This window comes from Caenorhabditis elegans, chromosome II (genome assembly GCF_000002985.6).
Source record: "Caenorhabditis elegans chromosome II".
Taxonomy (NCBI): domain Eukaryota; kingdom Metazoa; phylum Nematoda; class Chromadorea; order Rhabditida; family Rhabditidae; genus Caenorhabditis; species Caenorhabditis elegans.
In genome coordinates this window covers 4572000-4592027 of record NC_003280.10, presented here as the reverse complement: position 1 = coordinate 4592027, position 20028 = coordinate 4572000, and the positions used below count along the sequence as shown (strand labels likewise).

Genomic DNA, 20028 nt, shown 5'->3' with positions numbered 1-20028 from the left:
TTGCGCAAGATATTTGACGCGCAAAATATCTCAAAGCGAAAACTACAGTAATTCTTTAAATGACTACTGTAGCGCTTGTGTCGATTTACGGGATTGATTTTCGAATAGTTACAATAATATCCATTTTCCTCCGTTTCTTCGTATTATTCTCTAATCTTTTTTTCGATAAATAAAGGATTTAAATTAATTTCGAAAACCAATCTGGTAAATCGACACAGCGCTACAGTACTTGTTTAAAGAATTACTGTAGTTTTCGCTGCGAGATATTTTGCGTGTCAAATATGTTGCACAAAATGCATTCTAAGAATATAGTGTTATCGTAAAAAATATTGCCTTTAAACATTTGTTGAAAATTTTAGATGTTTTCGTCTAGAGATTATTTTAAAGTGAAAAACTTTCAAACATAAAATTTCCAATTTTCAGCCAGCCCTCACCGAAAAAAGCTACTGGTCAGTACTAAAATCACATTTTGCGTATTGGACAAACGCCGATCTAGCACTATTCCTCGCCAACGTGCTCTACTGTAAACCTCTGAAACCGGAAGAAGCCAAACCGACATGGGCTTGATCATCAGCAGAATTCTGGAAATCAATGGAAAAATCTTTGGTGTCAACTGTCTGAACATTGGCAATCACTTCATGTTTTATCTATTCTTTTATCTTTTTTTTTTGGTTTTTAAAAATTTTCCACAATTAGTATTACTCTTTTATACTCGTTTCTGTCTCTCTCTTCTCACTGGGTATCCCTTTTTAAAGCTTTTCCTCTTTTTTTTCTCCTTCTCTCCTTCAACTAGTTGTTGTATAATATGTATAGCTTTTCCCTCTGAAAATTTCAGATTTTTTTCTGTGATAGTCGCAGTCTGTCTCTTTTTTCCGGTTTCTCTCTTCATCCAACACTTCCAGCCAAACCTCTTTATATTTTGTATTCCGGTGCGTTTTAGCAACTAACTATCCCAATTTTCCTCCAAAAAAAAACCCACCAAGTCATATTATGTATAGCACTTTATATATATCGTATTGCTTTTTTCCCAATTACTGGGGATAAATAAGTACGGTATCAGGTTTAATTAAATTTTATTTTCAAGCAATTTGTTCCAAGTTTGCCAAAAAAAACGAACAAGAAATCGCCCGCAAAACACAGTGAGCAGGGTATCACAGAAAATGATGGGAGAGGGGGAAAATGCGCAAAAAAATTGAAAAAGTGTGTGTGTGTACCAGTAAAACTTTCTGAAAAGCAATGTCAGGAGGGTGGAGGCTTACAAATCGTTGCTAAAATACTAAATTTGTTGAGTAGATCATATCATCGGGGAGAGGGGAACATTAGGGGGAAAAATGCAGAAAAAAAGGATTTAAAGACACAGAGGAAAACATAATATCGAATCGGCTACCCATAACAGTTTTGAAAATGCACATATCATCGGATTGATTTTGGAATTTTTTTGGGGGAAAGAAAAACGAAATTTACACATACAAACAGTCCTAAAAAGGTTTTGAAACAACTAGGAATCAGATGCTTCTAAACAAAGAATCCCTCTTCTCGAGGCGGTCTCGTCGTTCTTGTTCCACGTGTCGTCGCGTGGATTGTTCCAGAAGAGCCCGGTGGTGAGCCACTGATGCGTCCGTTGAGTCCATCCCGAACGGTCGAGCACTCCGCGGACATGAGACCATAGGCAAGAAGATCCAAGTGAGACGTGTTGGCCAAGTCACTCACAGAGTGAATGTTATTCGACACGAGTTGTCCGTAGACATGATTTAGGCCAATTTGACGGAGAAAATCGTCGAGCGATGGCATCGGAGCAGCCGACGATGGTGGGGTTGGAACTACTCCGACATTCACAGATCCATAGGTATTCAGGGCAGATTGACTCTGAACCCGTCGCGGAAGCTCTCCAGGATCATGCTCAATAAGTGTCGGCTGCAGGATGTACTTGTGGAATGTGGCGAGAAGCTGTGTGAACGTCGGACGCTCGTGTCGCTCCATCTTCCAACACCACTGGGCGATCCGATACAATCCCATCGGACAATCCATCGGTGGTGGTAGTCGATAGCCGATCATCACTTCGCTGATCACCTTCTGATTCGTCCAATCCCAATATGGTCGTTCACCGAATGAACACACTTCCCAGATCACAACTCCGAACGACCAGACATCAGAGGATGGAGTGAACTTTCGATGGGTAATTGCTTCTGGAGCAGTCCATCTGACTGGAATCTTTCCGCCATTTGTAGTGTATTCGGGTTCGACAGAAGATCCTTCACTTCTGACACCACGGGAAAGTCCAAAATCAGCGATTTTGCAGCGAAGCTCCATGTCGAGAAGAACGTTTCGGGCGGCGAGATCCTGGAAAATAATGATTAATGAATTTAAGACCTTCTTTATCTCAAAAAACTTACTCTGTGCACATATCCCATATCTGTCAAATACTTCATTCCAGAAGCAATTCCATACAACATTTCAGTGATCTTCTCCCAATGAACCTTCTCTCCTCGTTGATCCGTATTCCGAAGGAATTGATCCAAAGATCCATTTGCCATGTACTCGGCCACAATCATCACTGGCTCCGCTGACGTCACAACTCCAATGAGCCGAATCACATTTGGATGTGAGAATTGTCCCATGATGGTTGCTTCCGTCAAAAATTCGGCTTTCGCTTTCGCACTGCTTCCAGATTTCAGAGTTTTGATGGCAACCGTCTCATATGGTTCTGATTCGTATCCTCCACCACCTCCTCCTCGTCCCATTGTTGTATTTGAAACACTCCATTTCGCGGCCGCAGGCGAGTTTTTCGACAGACCACCCAGGCAGACATCGCCGAATTCTCCTCCACCAATAACCTGAGTAATGAAGACGTCGTTTGGTGAAATGTCGAATGTGAATTCGATGAGTGCTTGATATGGATCTTCATATGTTGTTGGATCCACATATGTCTTATATTTTCCACTATTCGGATGTACTCCACCGTAGTATGGTGGTGGTTGGGAGATTGGAGATCCAAATGATGGAATTAGTGGAGCATTCACTGAAATAATAGAAATAAGAGTTTTTTTTTAAATCAAAATATTAAAAAATTAAAAAATTTGCAATTTTTGGCATTTTTTACAGTTTTTCCACATAATTTCTTTTTTTTTCAAAATTATGAAAAATATGGGAAAGTGGGTACTGTAGCCGCGAAATTTCAATCGTTGCGAGACCTTTTTTGCATTAAAAACAGTAAAAATTTCATGGTCAAACTTGAAAAATTGAGAAGAACTATAACACTATGTGATTTTTTTCAAAAAAAAAAGAAAAAGTGGTCTCGAAACGACCAAAATTTCACAGCTACAGTACTAACCAAATGTTCTAAATTGTTTTTCCTTGAAAATTTGACGTTTTTTTTCAGAATTTTCCATCAAATTTGTAGTTTTTGCATTAAAAATATTGAAAAATCGGCATAAAAATGCAAAATACTTTTGGGTACTGTAGTAGGAACATTTCGGTCGTTTCGAGACCAGCTACCGTAGTTTTTGACTAAAAATTGTGTTTTTTCTTAATTTTCCAACAATTTTGCTTTTAAAATATTTTTTAAAAAACGCAAAATTTTTGCGGGTACACCCAGGTATCAAATTTTTGAGCACTGGAGCATGTTTTTATGCGATTTTTTGCTAATGTTCTATTTGAAAAAAATTAGAGAAGCCATCCCGTTTCCATTCATTTTCATTCCAAGCAATATTCAAAAAAGCTACTGGGGTCAGCCAAACTATTCAAGAAAAAATAAGGAAAAAAACGCATTCCAAAAACCAAAAACCCTTACACTTTGTAGTCGATCGAAGTTGTTCGTGCAGAGTAGCCGGTAGATTTCCCTGATGATGATGATGTCGAGATGTTGTATGATAGTCAGGTGTCATTGAATCTGTAAATCGCTCAAAACTACTCTCAACTGTGTTGGGGGATGATGACCCGGAAATGGGGGGAAACAACCACAAAAAACCACCCTACGAGAAAATGAAGAAGCTCCCAGTTGAGAAGATACAATCACTACCACCACAAAACGAAAATTGATATATTATATTTTTTCTTTTTTTCTCAATTTTTATGGATTTTATAGAATTTATTTATCATAGAAAATAAATGTTTTTATAAAGTTTTTTGGCCAAAATTTCAGAAAACAGTCAAAATGTACCGAATATGACATTAATTAATTGCATAAAATTTAAAGAAATTTTTCTAAATTTTCAAATGACTTTTTTAGCAAAAAAAAAAGACAATTTCTCGATTTCTGGCAATTTTAACCGCGGTTTTCTTGTTTTTTTTGTTTTGATAAATCGAAATAATGATATTTTGGCAATTGAAAAAAAAAGTTGTTATTTTTTTTGAAATTGAAATAATTTTTTAAGCTCATATTTATATTGAATTTTTTTTTTTTCGTTGCAAAACTCGAGAAAATTGAAAAAGTGATTTTTTTAATCGAAATAATTTTTTGCACACATTTTTATTGAAATAATATTTTTTTATGTTGCTAAATTGAATTTTTTTCTGGAAAATCGAAATTTGTTTTCTCCAATTTTTATTGGAAAAACATGTTTTTTGGAGAACTGAAATAATTTTTTTTTGCTCAAATTTTTGTTGAAAAATATTTTTTTGTTGTAAATTTTTTTAAAAATTGGAAACTTTTTTTTAGAGAACTGAAATAATTATTTTAGCTCAAATTTTTATTGAAAAAATAATTTTTTAAACAGTTATATTCGGTATATTTCGACAATTTTCTGTCATTATTCCCCAATTTCTCGGAGAAACATTTACCTTGTTTATAAGTGTCCAAAACATCCAAATCGCTCATCTGTTTCCGATTCTTCGACTTTTTCTGCACCACAATCATACAAAGAGCAACTGCAATGACAATAAGTATCAAAGCTATAATGATTAAAAGTGCAGATCCAGTTTGATTCAAAAACTGAGATTCTTCGACTTCATTCGACGACGGAGAGCTCATCAATCCTCGTCCAAGTTGATAACTGATCGGTTGACTCCAACGAAGATCATCTCGAATTCGTACTCGGAATTGATATACCGTTTCTGGATTTAATCCAATAAAAGTGGTATATGTCATGTTAACATGTCGAGTTTCGAAAGTTCTCTTCTTCACAATTGCCGGACGAACTTCCACTTCAAAATCCGAAACATCAGAATCCGAAACACTCCAGGCGATGGTGATTCCATCGGATTGAGAAGCATCAACTCTTAAATGTGACACAGGTGGAACATCTTCCTCTTCTGATCGTGTTCTGATATCAATAACCGCATTCTTCTCACTAAACTCGGGAAACTGAGCAGACACCTTATTCTTGGCGAACACCAAAAAAGTGTAGTCGGATGATGGTCTGAGCCCATTGATTTGCACAGATCTTGTCGATAGTTTCTTATCACCAGGTGTCATAACTACTGTTCCACACTCTCCTCGTCCCGAACATTTCACTTCATACCAAATTTCTGGGCGACCTCCCAGACTGCTCGGCTCATTCCAAGAGAGACGGGTCGACGTGGCGGTGATCGCGTTGGCCACTAGTTTTATCGGTCGGGATGGTGGTTCTGAAAAGAGAGGGAAATCGGGAAAAATAGAGTTATTGGTGGGAAAGTTCTTACGAGTGCATGGCATCGAAATGAGCTCATCTTCTGCTCTGAAATAACCATTAAGACAGCGACAAGAGCTGGCAGCTTCCGAAGATATCGAATTGGATGGACACGATTTGCAAAGGGATTGGCCTTTTGGTTTGTACGTGTTCGTTGGACAGCCTGGAAGTTGAATAATTTTTAATGTTTAATTTTTAAGGTCTTAGAATCTACAAATTTGATTTGTCGGCAAATTCGCCAAATCGTCAAATTGCCGGTTTGCCGAAAATTTTGATTTTCGGCAAATTGCCGATTTGCCGTTTGCCGAATATGAATTTGCCAGAAATTTTTAGAGGGATTTGTCATACGACGGAACATAAAAGCTGTGCCTTTTTGAAAATTTTTGCCCGTTTTCTTTAGATATTTTCATAGAATTTTCTTATTTTTTAAAATAGATGTATAGTACAATTTTGCCGATTAAAATTGAAATTCCGAAATTTTAAATAAGTGCAAAATTTGTTATTTTTCTTGGCAAATGGGCAATTATTGCCGATTTGCCGGAAATTTCAATTCCGGCAACTTGCCGATTTGCCGGAAATTTCAATTCCGGCAACTTGCCGATTTGCCGGAATAATTCCCCCTTTTGATAGAAAAAGCCCAATTTTATGGTCCTTTGTCATAATTCCATCTTCCTCATTTTCTTAATACATCTCTCTCTGTATTCATTTCCCACATTAAAGTGGCTATTGTTTTCTATTTGACCCCTCCAGGCGGCGGCAGCGGCACATGCCTTTAAAAAAGGAATACCGCCTTTTTTCTCGCCTCTCCGCTTTTCCTCATCGTTCGGGGCACATGTGTTTGTGTATGTATACCACACACACAAACGTTCCGTGATAATCCCATTTAGAGCAGTCAAGTGGTGGTGGGGTGTGTGTTGTTTGAAAACCTGAGAGATGGGACAGACGGGTGCCTGCCTGCCTGACGACAGGTGCACAATTTGAAAACGAACCGAATCGAGGAAACAATTTGAAAAGAGAGGGTCGTCGTAAAATGTAACCAATTGTGGTGACCCCACGACTATCATGATCCTAATCAAATACACCTGGGATCATCTCGTCGGAATTCTCTTTTTGAAGATTTATTAGGCTTAATTAGGAGCATTAATGAGTTGCGCCTAATAGAAAAAAATTCTCAGGCATTTCAATGTGTTGGCTCGTTGAATTAACCGTATTTTGAGTTGATAGGCATCCACATTTCGTGAATATTGGAATTTGCCAACAGATTGGAATTTACCAAAAATTTGGAAATTTCCAAAAATTAGAATTGGCCAAATGTCAGGTTTCGGCAGAAGTTTGCACTTTTTCCGAAGGAATTGGAATTTACCCAATAGTGGAAATTTCCAAAAAAATTGGAATTTACCAAAATACTAGAATTTACCAAATTTTTGGAATTTACCAAACATTAGAATTTACCAAAAAAATGGAAATTACCAAAAAAAATGGAATTTGCCAAATTATTGGAATTTACCAGAATATTGGAAATTATCAAAAAAATTGGAAATTACCAAATTATTGGAAATTGCCAAAATATTGGAATTTCCCAAATATTGGACTTTTCGGGTCAATTTCAGTATATATCTAGAACACAACGGGCCAATCAATTTATCATACCAATTCCTTTTCATTCTCTCCTCATCATCATAAACAACACATATAGAGACACGAGATAAACCGATATTGCGCGTTTCTTTTTGATGTCCCGCCGCCAAAATAGACGTTATCAATGTCATATCAGACAGCTCTCAACACTTTACGCAATCTCATTTGTTCCGGAGAGAGAGTTCATTCAACTCTCCATCTCATCTCGTTCTTCTTAAGGTCACTTGTCCTTTTCTTCGTTTCGGAGAGAGCCAAAGGATAAATTGGATTAGCACTCGTGTCGTGGGTGTGTTGTTGGACCATTTTCACAAATTGAAAATTAGTTAGCAGGCTCCATATATCCCAGGGGTAACTGGACTCTCGGTGAATTATTATTCGTTGTTGGAGAGAAGGGGAATGAAGGCATAGGTGATTAGGAGATAGAAGATTGAAGGGAAAATCCAGATTTGACTTGATTCGATTACGGTAGACCCTCTGGTTATTCGTTTTTTGAGGCACCACAGATTCAAGATCTGTTGGGATTCCGGATCTACGCAATTTTGCTCGATGAAAAACGCTGTTTCTTAAACTTTTCTTCCATAAAATACGCTTAACAACACGCGACGTCGGAGCATCGTTGTCACGGTTTTCTTCGAGAAAAATGGCGTCTTATGTGTTGGCGCGGTGCCAGGTCAGAAAATCGTAGATCCGGAATCTCACCAGATCTTGAATTCGTGGTGCCTCCGTTTTTTCGAAATATTGTATCGAGTTTTTGAAATTTTTGCTGATTTCAAATCCCTAAGGTTACTGTAGAACTCCAATGATCCAAAAACTTCCAAAAAATCTACAAATTCCGAAATTCCAATTCCATATCAATACATACCCCCAACCCATATCATTCTCACATTCTCATGTGGATGCGCATGGGTGCAGCTTGTGTGCAGGTGAGCCAATATGATGGTGCTTCTTCCACCCTTTTCAAGTGGCCGACACCAATTGACACTACCACCTACCCATCTGTCAATTCCATATACGATAACTAGAGGTGACAGTTCTCCAACAAAAAAGACCCCTCTTCTAGATACAAATCTTTGATGGGAAGGGAAGTAGTAGCTGCTGCAGCAGGAAAAGTAGATTTATATCACAAAGCTCTCCTTCCTTATCTAATATAGGAATCTCTACTAATTCTTGGTACTTCTTAATAGTAATTAGTATGGAAAACATGATGAATTACGGCTATCTAACTATTACATTTCTGATTCGAATCTTTGTTTGAAAATTTGGATGGATCAAGCGGCGCCACCTGGCATTCTCTCTATCTGGGATTTTTGAAACAAAACAAATTATTCATTCAAAAAATCCCATAAATGCCTATCGAGCCATATGTTTCAGTGCGCAATACCAGTAATTTTAACGACTTGCTCCTCTAAATGGGCTTTTGTCTACCAGCCATAAGGCTCGGGTACCGTATGCATATAGGCGTCGTCTTTAATCCGAGCCGCTCTGATTACGCAGTCATCGCCGCGGTGGTGGTGTGTGTCGTAAAAACCAATTAGGATCGGTAGGTGTAGCCGAGGAGTTAATTAGAGATTTGTGAGGAGGTCGAATCCCGAGAAAGAGTTGAATAACTTATGGTTGGCATGGGAAACTGGGTTTTTTCTAGTGTATTTTTGGTAATATTTTGATCTACCGATTAACTCTGAAAATACAGAAAAACTCAAATCTATTCGACAAAAACCTTGCCAGAAAATCCAAAACCATTCAAAAGTCAGGAATATAGTCAAATATTTGCTAAACCTATTGTTGCCCCCATAATACAATCCCAACTAATACTAATAATAATAATAATAATTACAATAACTTCCTCCGTTGTTCTTCTCCTTGTCTCTTCTCACGGTCCGCTGAGTCCGTGCCCTCCGGAAAAACATGCAATTAGTCAGAGGACCCCCCCCCCCACTCTGGAGAAGAAGAAAAGGTGTGTGTGCATACCTCCGCGAAAGAAGTCAGAAAACACATAGGACCTTTTCTAGTTATATCTATTCAGGCATAGTTGTATAATTTTCTACAAACAAATAAACTCACTCTCACACCGAGCTCCATTCGAATCGGCAATTTGAGAATATCCACTATCACAAACGCACTCGCCAGACGTTTTGATACCACTTCCAGTCGACATACACAATCCGATCAAATCGACTCCCGGGATCTTTTTCGACGCATTCGGAATACACGAACCATTCATTCGGACCATATCAGTCTCTTTTGGCCCGGTAACTTGTGGTCGGAAGTAGACAAGTTGATCGGTGAATTCGTCGCATATTCGGTAGTAAATCTGAAAATAAATGGAATTAAAATGGGGTATTAAAAGGCATGTTAGGCTGATGGGGGGGGGGGGGGGGGGGGTTTCGTTAGAATACTTTTCAAAAAAATTTCAAAATTTTGAAAAAAAAGCCAAATTCTGCATTTTTCGTCGTACATATCACATTAAATCGTTGATATTGGTATATTTTAGGTTGAGAGGCATCCAAATTCAAAAATATTGGAACCTACCAAAAAAAGTGGAATTTGCCAAGTTTTGAAATTTACCAATAAATTGGAATTTACCAAAAAATTTTGGAATATACCAAAATTGGCAATTACCAAAATGTTGGTATTTACCAATTGTTGGAATCGACCAATTTTTCGAATTTACCAAAAATTGGAATTTATCAAAAATTGTAATTCACCTAATAATAGGAGATTACCAAAAAATTGGAATTTACCAAAATATTGGTTTTCAGGTTTCAGCAGAAGTTTGCACTTCTTCCAATATTTAGAAATTTAATATAAGAAAATTCATTATGGAATTCGGTCTGTTGTCGGGCTACGTTCGAGCAAAAAGTGCTCTTTTCAGAATTCCTTCAAATCTTCCATATGCCCATCACCATCTTCCGGATCTCATTATTTGCAACCCCTCCGTTCAAAAAAAAAGAGATTTATGACTTCCGCGGTCAGTTCCTTTGATTTCTATTCCCATCCGCTGGGTTTTTTCCACCCAAAACCGCAACAAAACTAACTTTATCCCCAGTGTACAAGGACATTTTGATTGAAATGCAAATTCGCCCTCACTTGGAGGTAATGTAACTGTCTGTTGTATGTCCCCCCTCTAACAATCATGTCGCCAATCAAGATGGAGGCGAAGAAGAAGGTCGGGAAGGGAAACAAGAAACCGATAAAGTCGAAGTTAGTGAAGCCTCCTCTCTTCCAATTCTCCACAGGTGTTCTTCTATGTTTATATGTTCACTTTCGCTTTTCCACATCATTTTCCTTCTTTTTGAAGTCAAATCGGCGGGCGATGAAGAAAAAAAGAAAAGCCGCCGCCGCCGCCCTTTCCGCTTTCCAGAAGAAGGGGGACCCCAGAAAGAAGTGACCGCAAGTCATACCAGGTGTGACATATGAACAACTGCTAAGCGTATGTGGTGAGAGAGATGGGTGACAAATTCTCTAGTCGTAAATTTTAACTAACAATATTGTCAGCAAAGAATGAGGTGAAAAGCAGCCAACTGACCAGGGTACGGGCTGCCGATTGTTTCGGTTTTTCGGGTCCCTTGACTCAAGGAATCTCTGGTATGACCCATCGTAAACCCTTTCAAATATATTGTTAACAATACAATACGGCAAGCCAGCTGACCCGATCTGATGGGTTGCATGTTCTTACTCATTATTCTATTATCCTCATCGTCGTCTTCCCGAAAACGGTAAACATTGTAAACCATTCTGGGGAGCATTTCTTTTTGAATATCGCCGCGAAAGGTCATGCACCTGACACCATCATCCATTAGAATGCACGAAATTCAAGAAGACCATACAGTCTCTTCCGCATGCGCGTGTATGTTGTTTGCGGCATTACCAGAGAGAACCGCGTAATACAACAAAGGTATTATCGAATTAGAGGTGGTGTCTCTAATGGAAGTCCTTCTCCAACACATTTTATCAGACACCACACGCAAACTGTTTTCTCTGTTTTCTCCCTCCCTGTGTGTCACAATTTATCAAATGCGCACATTTACGAGATATATTATGGAAGAATGAAGAATGCGCGTACATTTTTACGACGCCGAGAAAAGTTGGTATATCTCATAATCTTGCAACGATGTACTGAAAAATTGGGAACAAACAACTAATAACAAACTAATAAAAAGTTGTCGTGAATTCTACAAAATGTCATATTGCACCATGTTATTTTAAAATTGTTTAGTAGTGTCAAAATATAGAAAATCACTTTCAGTTGAAATAAATGTTATTTTCAGATAAATCGAGTGATTTTCTATATTTTAACCCTAACGAACAATTTTGGAATAACATGGTGCAACATGACATTTAGTAGAATTCATGGCAACTTTTATTAGTTTGATCCTAATTTTTCTATATTTTGGAACTGATTTTCAATTTTTAAAAAAACTTTGGAGCAACATGGCGCATCCCTGGGGTTTTCTCATCAGCTAACTGTCACCTGTTGTGTTGCTCTTCATACGATTGCGCAACTTCTTCCGTCTGTTGCTAGTGACCCCTTGTCATATTTTGATGGTCCAGCAGCACACATACCAGAAGTCCTCATAAATGTGTAAACATTTATTCTTCAGGTGGTGAGTGACATTGACACTGACTCACACCTCACACACACACACACAACAGTTTGCCAACTCATTTGACACCTATTTGAGAGGGGGTGAGGTACACGTGTGTGAGGGGATTTGTTTGCCCGAGTTCTTGAGATGTGGTGGTGCCAAAACAATCAAGAAGCTCTTCTCTCTCTCGTGTTTCACACCTCTATCCATACAGATTCGGAGGAGGAAGACTGTCTCAAAAACCGACCACTTAAGAGTGTGTGTGTGTGTGTGTGTGTGTGTGGAAACTGTGTGAACAATCGCACTTCAAAAACCATGACCATATATGGGATGGACTGATTGATTTGAATGGATGAAAAACCGCTTATCGTCGTGGATTCTCAAGAGTCGTTCTCTGGTTCTCAGGATTCTCTGGATCAAAATAGCAAAAAGCAGTGAACTGTTGGGATTTTTAGGAGTCAAAGTGTATGTCACAAATCATCCAAATCGCCTCTACTCTTCCAAAAACATGTCCCGTCAGTCAACTCGTCAAGATATGCAAATTTCAATATCTGCCTTCATCCATATCTCTTTTTGTCTTTCAATTGGTCCCTCGGGGGCATCCAAGAGACACGAAACATGGGGCAACACGACTTTGACAAGGTTACAACAACACAATGCACGCGCTAATCATATGTAGAGAAGCGTCTCATTTTGGTATGCGTATCCCTCTCACGAAACCCCGAAATTAGTGGAGATGATGGTGTCTCTCTGGCCGAATCATAATGATGGCTATGCATAGTTGATTGCATAACCATAAGGAATTACAACAAGAATTACAACAAGAAAAAGATGATTTTCGAACAAACCTTGACATTTAAAAGTGAAAGACAAATTCCTTGCTCTTCGAATGCAATTCTAATCGTTTTCGTGTCCGAGTCGATTTCCATTCCAAGAGTTTCAGTCGTCATATTTGAATTACTTCGAGCCAACCGTCCAATATTCTTCCAATTATCGATATCCTCCGAAAATCGTTCCTTCTCGATTTTTGTAGATCCGGGTCGAGACGTTTTGAATTGTTTCAGGTACACGGAGAATGTTTCTTTACAGGATTTGGGATTCAAGTAGGCATCACAGTCACGTGTGTTGAAGAGCAGTTCGATGTAGATTCTGGAAACGATGAAATTGATTTTTTAAACACTTTTTTGAAAAAAAATTGACATTGTAAAAAATAATATTTCTTCTCAAAACTGTGAATTATTATAATTTTTGTGCACTCGAATTTTGTAAAAATTGCCTTTTTGAAAGTACACTACGGATTTCGTTTTTTTGTTGAAAATTTAGAAAAACTGAATTTTTTAAAAAGTTTTTTTTGTAAAAAATATCGAAAAATTGAAATTTTTTGTAAAAAATAACGAAAAATTGAAATTTTTGATTTTTTCTTTGAAAATATCGAAAAATTGATTTTTTTTAAAACATTTTTTGTTGAAAATCTAGAAAAATTGATTTTTTTTTTCGTTTTTTGTTAAATTTTAGTTTTAAAAATTATTTTTTTCGTTTTTTTTTGTTGAAAATACCGAAGAATTGAAATTTTTGGTTTTTTTTTAATTCGAGTTTAAAAAATTGAATTTTTTCTTTTTTTTCGAATTTTTCAAAACTACTGTATATTTTTCAATTTTTTGTCTTTTTGGAAAATTTTACTGCATTTTTTCTCGATTTTCCGATGATCATTTTTCAATAATTTTTTTTTTCGATTTTCAAAAAAAAAATCGAAATATAACAAATTTTTTTAAAAATTTTGATTTTCAAATTTTCTCAGAAAAATACCAAAAAATCGAACATTTTAAGTTTTTTTTATTTTTATTTTTAATATAGCTTTCATTTTTCTAGAATTTTTGGAGCATTTCTAGTTTTTTCAAATTCAATCTTTCATTAAAAATTTCAGAAAAAATTACCTCCTCGCAGTTTTAACCTCGATAAAATGACTGAACAACCAATTGCTCGGATTTATCATATCATAATTACACGTGACGTAGGCTCTCTGATTGGCGTGCTTCTCGTCTGTCGCCGCTGGATTTCGCCAAGTTTCTTCCATCCACTGAAAATTGATCATATTCGTTTATACATTTTCTGATGCCTTTTCCCCGTCAAATAATGAATAAATTCCCGCAATTAATTAGTGAACTGTGTTTATTCCTTGTCATGTCACATCAAGGATTAATATGGTATTTACAAGTGTAAATGCCCTTATCTTCGCCTCTCGATCTCTCTAATCCATCTCTATTAGTTAGTACTACAACCACCACTTTGCATCAGCATCAGCAGTAGCTTCTACTATTCCCGCTAGAAAATGAATAAAACAATCAATTCCTTCATCGACTCGTTCATGCAGCAACAATAATGGAAACATTTGCATTTACATTTGGAATGCATAACAAAACCAATGTCATTTGCAGTGTAGAAGAGTCATCACCTTTTTGTGTACTTTTGCTTCTTTTAGTGAGTATACTACTTTACTAGTAACTACATATATATATAGGTCAAATGTCATAATCAAAACATATGGTGGAGGAGCAACACAGACGGTTTGACCGGAAGAAGGAGAGAGCGTATGTCGTAATGTGTCCATGCATATCATGTTGCGTCATACCGTAACCTGCCACATCATCATCATCATCATTGTTTATTAATATAAACTAACATTAAGGAAAGAGTAGCGTTTTTGATTAAGCATAATAAAACTGGGTGAATTTCCTAATGGGAATTCTCGAAAAAATTGGTAAATTCCAATTTTTGGTAGATTCCATTATTTTGGTAAATTAACTCAGTTTAATCATCTGCGAAGTTGCCGAAATTCCAGATTTGAGCAAAATTTGGCACTTTTTTTTTTGAAATTCTGATTAAAGTCTGAGTTTCAGTACATCTAAGCAAAAACTTCGAACCGTTAGTTCTCCTTTAATGTTGTAGATCCCTTCCAAATTTCCAAGAAGAGCCTGCTTTCTGATTATTGCGCAACAGCACGCTAGGCTCCACTTTTGGAACTTTTTGAACAATGGAAGGACCCCACCACCAACTTTTCATTATATCCACACTCTGGCCGGCTTCAGTCTTCCTAAAAGAGGCAGACGCACACACGCAATGATGACTACGTCTTTTTGATAAACATCTTGTGTACAACTTCTTCACTCGCTTATTTTAGATGGACACTCACACAGACACGGGTGGTCCATTCTCTCTGGAATGCCAAAATAATCCCCGTGTGTGTGTGTGTGTGTGTGTGTGTGTGTGTGTGTGCATCTACTCATTTTATATGGAACTTCTCCTAGTAGTTGTACATATGTATGGAGACGTAGCTGTCCTTGAAAAGTTTTGAAATAAAGTGTACAAGTTGCATTGAGAAGACTATCCTCTCCGATGATGAGGATGATGCACACATCTTTTTCTGCATTCTCGCTATTTCTCGAACACACGGAGAGACACACAATACCAGGGTGTGACCTCCTCTCAAAAAACCATTCAACGGTGAAGACACTGCGTGTTCTGAGTTGCCTACTTACTCTTTTCTAAACGTGTAGTAAAGAAGATGGGTGAACAAGAGAAGATTAGGACACCTCTTCGCGTTTTCAAGTGGTGTCACATTGAGCAGTTCTTTGGGAAAACGAAACAAGTCCCTTGAAAACATCATCGTCGTCGGATCGTCCGTCTCCCTAGTCCGTGAGAGAGTTTACCGCGCGGATTAGCATAAGACAAAGTGTGCCTTCTCCTCCTCTCTTCGCGCATTCAGCCATTTTCCATGATGTTTGTTTTCCCTTCTTCTCACTCACTGGGACACAGGCATGAGAAAATGCTCACTTGTCAATCAGCTCATCATTTTCATCGTCAAAGAGTAGTTAGTTCCGTTTAGTAGTGGATGGGATGAGTGAAGGAGGGGAAGAAGCTCATAAGTTCGAAGAGCCCGCTTGATTTATGTCCTCTAATTTGTCACCACACAATGCTGAAGACATCATCATCATCATCATCTTCTTCGAGTTAAACGCGACCACAAAACCTCACATTATTTTTGATTTTCCGTTTTTTTTCTAAAAAAAAGTGACAAAAGCGACAAAGTACATGTACAGGAACCAGTTCTTCTCTTCCAGTGTTTCTGTTTCAATACAACGCCACATAATCATAATATTAATAATAATATGTACTATTCCATGCATCCAGAAGCTAACGGAACGAGTTTCTACAGCCGGCCCGGCCAGGTGGTGTATCTCTTATGTAATTTCTTTTGTCGTCAAAGATGATGGCGATACAGTGACGAGTAGAATAGTAGAATACACCTGCGTGTTTAAGTCAAGTCACAACTAGGTGATATGCAGTCACACCTGCCTAGTAGGCGCCCAGGGTCCATTACCCATTAATACAATTGTGACATATAACAATCCATTATTCAACCCGAGGGGGGGGGGGGGCTCCAGACCGCGCATTTGTCACTCTGGTCGAGTCAACTGCCACCGAGTCTGAATAGTTGAATCAGCAACAACAACAACAAGCAGAAGCAGCAGCATAATGCTCCGAAGGATATGGGTGAAAAATTTGCATTTCAAATGCTCCCCCCGAATCTTTTCGTGGATTATTAGCCATCTCACACCTGTTGTCTATTGGTTGCACACTGAGATAACGCATGAATTGATTCTATATTGTTAATTAATAGAGAGCCACACACTTGACTGAGCACTAGTGGAGCCTCCGGAATTTCGGACACATTCTAAATTACAGGCTACCATGGGTCCCTAATGGATGCGCGCGTCAAATGACAGGGTCATTATCACTTCTACGAAAAGAGAGTACAAGGTCAGCCATAAAAACACTGTGTAGAGAGGTGTTCAAACAGTGACAAGTTTCACATGTTGCAATTTACCGCTTCACTTGGTAGGTATAACGGAGGGGGCCCTTTTCTTCACTATTCAAACAACACTTGTCGTCGTCGTCATTGAAAAGAAATTGGTGATGTGATGACGACTCCGGATGTTTCATCTTGTTGCAGAGAGGGTCCTTCGGAGAGAAACAGTATAACATATAACATCCGCTGGCAGGCATATTGAGGCGTAGGTCTAGGTCACTTAGGACTTTGCCAAAATTCATGCCTTTCTCTTTCGTCTTTTTCGATTACTAGTAAATTTACAACCCAATTTAGGAGTCAGAAGAGCTCTCTACGAAACATATGGACATGTTCTTAATAGACTTTAGCTCTATTTTCTATTCCCCCCTCCCTCCTCCATCTCCTCTCATCTACATCTTCCTACACCAATATCAACACCGTCTCTCGACTGACTAATTGAATATGTCCGAGCGTGTGTGCGTCTTCCTAGTAAAGTGTATGGGAGGAAGAGAAGAAATGCAAAAATGAAACGAATTCAATTCAGGCCAACACCGTTAATGGGATTATTTTGTGTGTTCAGTTTTCCTAGAGAAGATAAGGGAGTTGAAGTTCAAAATTTCAAACTAAAAATTCTGAAGAAGAATAAAACCGTCCCAAAAGTATGTCTAGTCTAGCAAAGTCTAGCACAGGGTTAATAGCCCCCTTTTCCTTCCCAACGGCCGTTCTTCAATGTTAATGTCAACTAATAACTGTACAATGTCACAAATTACTATGTAGCACTATGTAGTGACCTTCCATCAACTATTCCCGGATGTGCTCATATTTCTGTCCCCCTTTTCAAAAAGTTGTTAGAGATGGGCAAAACCTCCTCCCATCCCAACTAAACCAATGTGCTTCTCGTTTCACCCTCATCAGATGTATATGCACAAAAAAGCCGCTATGCTTCTTTTTCTTTTTCTTCTTCCACAAAAATTCAGAAAAATTCCAAATTCCCATGGGTCACTCACTACTAAAAGAGGGAGTAGGAAACACAACAACTTGTTTCTTTGCAATTTTGCCGCCGCCGACCCCAGCGAGCGCATCTTTTTCCTACATCTTTTCAATTTCAAACCAATTCAAGTGTACTCTAGAAGATTGGAAGGAGACTCACCACATCGTCTCGATCGTGTCGCAGCGAGACTTGGTCCCATTTTAGATCCGATCCAACTTTGGACAAGTCGAAGAGAACTTCTGAAAAAAAAAATACTTATTTTGCATTTCTGTTCCCACTATTCTCCAATTTCACAAATGTTTTTCGCCCACAAATTTTTCCGAGGCAGGATATATATATGCATGCTGATGTCTCAAATACAAACAGCGCCCCGGGGTCTACGGGGAGGCCAACACACACAGGAAAAAAACTTCAATGATCTCAAGATGTTCGGAAATTCGGAAATGAATAGGGAGGAATGGCCACTTGACACTGTATTCATGCAATGTCCATCAATACACTCAAGCGCCGGGATAACTGTTTTTTTTGTCTGGTTGGCAATCTCAATTTCTAGGACGCCCCCTGCTTCCTCACTAATAAAAATATCTCCGCTTTGAGGTGGGGGAGGAGGAGGTGATAAACTATTTGCTCATTTTTCGCGCGCAAATTTTGTTTTGTTTTTTTTTTCTCGCGCCCGGAATCCGCTTAATTTGCTTGGCGGCTGGGCTGGGCTCTAAGAGTTCGTGACAATTTATCAGGTAGAACCCGTGCGGAAAGAAGCCTAACTCCCTCACTTTTTATTCATCCAAAATGATAGACTTTTCCTGAACTCAGCGAACCACACGCACACACCAAAAGCTAGTACTAATTGAATAGGCACCACGTCGTCAAATAAAAAACGCGAAAGGGTACTAATCGCCGGAAGAGGGTTTCAAAAGGACTTCACACTTAAAACGGCCCTCCAAAAAAAAAGGACGCATGTTTCCCGTGATTTATTATGTTAAAAGTGGCGGTGGTGGGGTGACTAAACGGTGCATGCATCGACGATAAGGATCTCTGGGCGCCAGGCGCGCGGGGGTTCCCATTTCCAAAAGGGGAACCGATTTGTAAAAGATTTGTATCTCTGGAAGGCGCAAGGGAAGGAGACGAGGTTTACAAGTCATCAATATTGACCGGGTCTACGGTAGGAATTCGAGAGTACCCCGGGACCCTGTCAGCTTCTGCTCAAAGGTGTCGTGTCAATCAGAACAGTAGGGTAATCCGAGTAGGATGTCCGCGTACACCACTCAAAAACCTCTCTCCCCCTCTCAGGCGACACCTATCCCGTATAAACAAATTGGTCCGGGGGCTTCTTCTCTAGGCAGTTGCCGGGAGGAAGTGTTCTCAAATGTCAATGTGTGGTTCGAAAAATAATAAAGAGAGACTCTTGCTCGTCTTGTTCTCAATTATTCAACATCTCATTGTCGAGATTTTCAATTTTCAATTTTCAATTTTTCAATTCAAAGAGAGCTCCGCCGCCGCCGCTTGAACGCTCATTTATCTTTTCCCATTGAAATCTGTGAATTCTTCAATTGAGGGGTCTAAAGGTGCGATTCTTGTCGCTTCAGCTCCCGACTGAGCTCCGTGTGAGAAACAGTTGTTCAGGAATATCCAATATCTCTCTTTGCTTATCACACCTCGCAAATGATCTATTATTCTAGGCAGGAGCAGCAGAAGAAGCATAGGAAAGTAAAAGCTACTTGCAAATTGACCGGTGGTCCCCTAAATTCTAAATTAATTGCTACCAAAAAGGCGCCGTGGTGTGGCGCCACAAAGTCGCTGCGTATCGGCTGGCTTGAAATTAGAATAGTCTCAATTGGAATAGTAATCGAAGCCAATTCAAAACGCAATTTGAACCAGCAACTAGATCATAGAGAGAAAGAAAGAATTCAAACTACCTAATACAGTGTCACACATACAGCCTGCTCTTTACTACTGCGCGAACCGGTTTCACACCAAGGACGTGGTACCTGAGCAAGTTCCCAAACCACACCGTACAAAGAGACATGTACCCCAAAACAAAAGTGTTAATCTATTCACGAAAAGGAAGAGGGGACTGTGTGTGTGTGTGCGCAAACAAGTACGTATATACATCAATACACAGGGATTGCTCTTTTTCTTTTTTTGACTGTGAGGTAAAATATTTTTTCTCTGACTTACCTTGATGTGATGTGACGATTGTGATCAGACACTGTAGAACCAGAATAAATATCGATTGGTGGGGATTTAGAATCCGCGAATTGTACAACCGCATTTTCTTGAAAAATGGGGGTTCTTTTGAAAATGGTTAGTGGATTTAGTGACGCGAGTTTTGATGCATTTGAGGTGTGTCGTTTTTTTGGG

General features: G+C 38.7%; 2 protein-coding genes across 7 annotated transcripts in view; one reads left to right on the top strand and one right to left on the bottom strand.

Annotated features, from left to right (window-relative positions):
- ipla-1 (Intracellular phospholipase A1) overlaps nucleotides 1-1089 on the top strand; it is a gene marked incomplete at both ends in the record, with an annotated part of 10418 nt that extends 9329 nt beyond the window's left edge. For 4 of the 6 annotated variants that reach the window (NM_001381394.1, NM_001047329.4, NM_001047328.5 and 1 more), the window contains one exon: nucleotides 424-567. In NM_001381394.1, the coding sequence (NP_001367817.1) occupies nucleotides 424-567 (144 nt within the window). Of the gene's footprint in view, nucleotides 1-423 lie in introns of all 6 variants that reach the window. The other 2 variants (NM_170979.6, NM_001381395.3) reach the window with 2 other exon arrangements.
- On the bottom strand, nucleotides 1058-20028 carry vab-1 (Ephrin receptor 1). The gene is made up of 10 exons (NM_062406.7): nucleotides 19846-20028; nucleotides 17827-17906; nucleotides 13765-13907; nucleotides 12679-12979; nucleotides 9306-9555; nucleotides 5620-5769; nucleotides 4780-5565; nucleotides 3791-3889; nucleotides 2394-3019; nucleotides 1058-2340 (listed from the first exon to the last, which is right to left on the bottom strand). The coding sequence occupies exons 1-10, from the start codon at nucleotides 19937-19939 to the stop codon at nucleotides 1516-1518; spliced, it is 3354 nt and encodes a 1117-aa protein (NP_494807.1). The 5' UTR covers nucleotides 19940-20028; the 3' UTR covers nucleotides 1058-1515.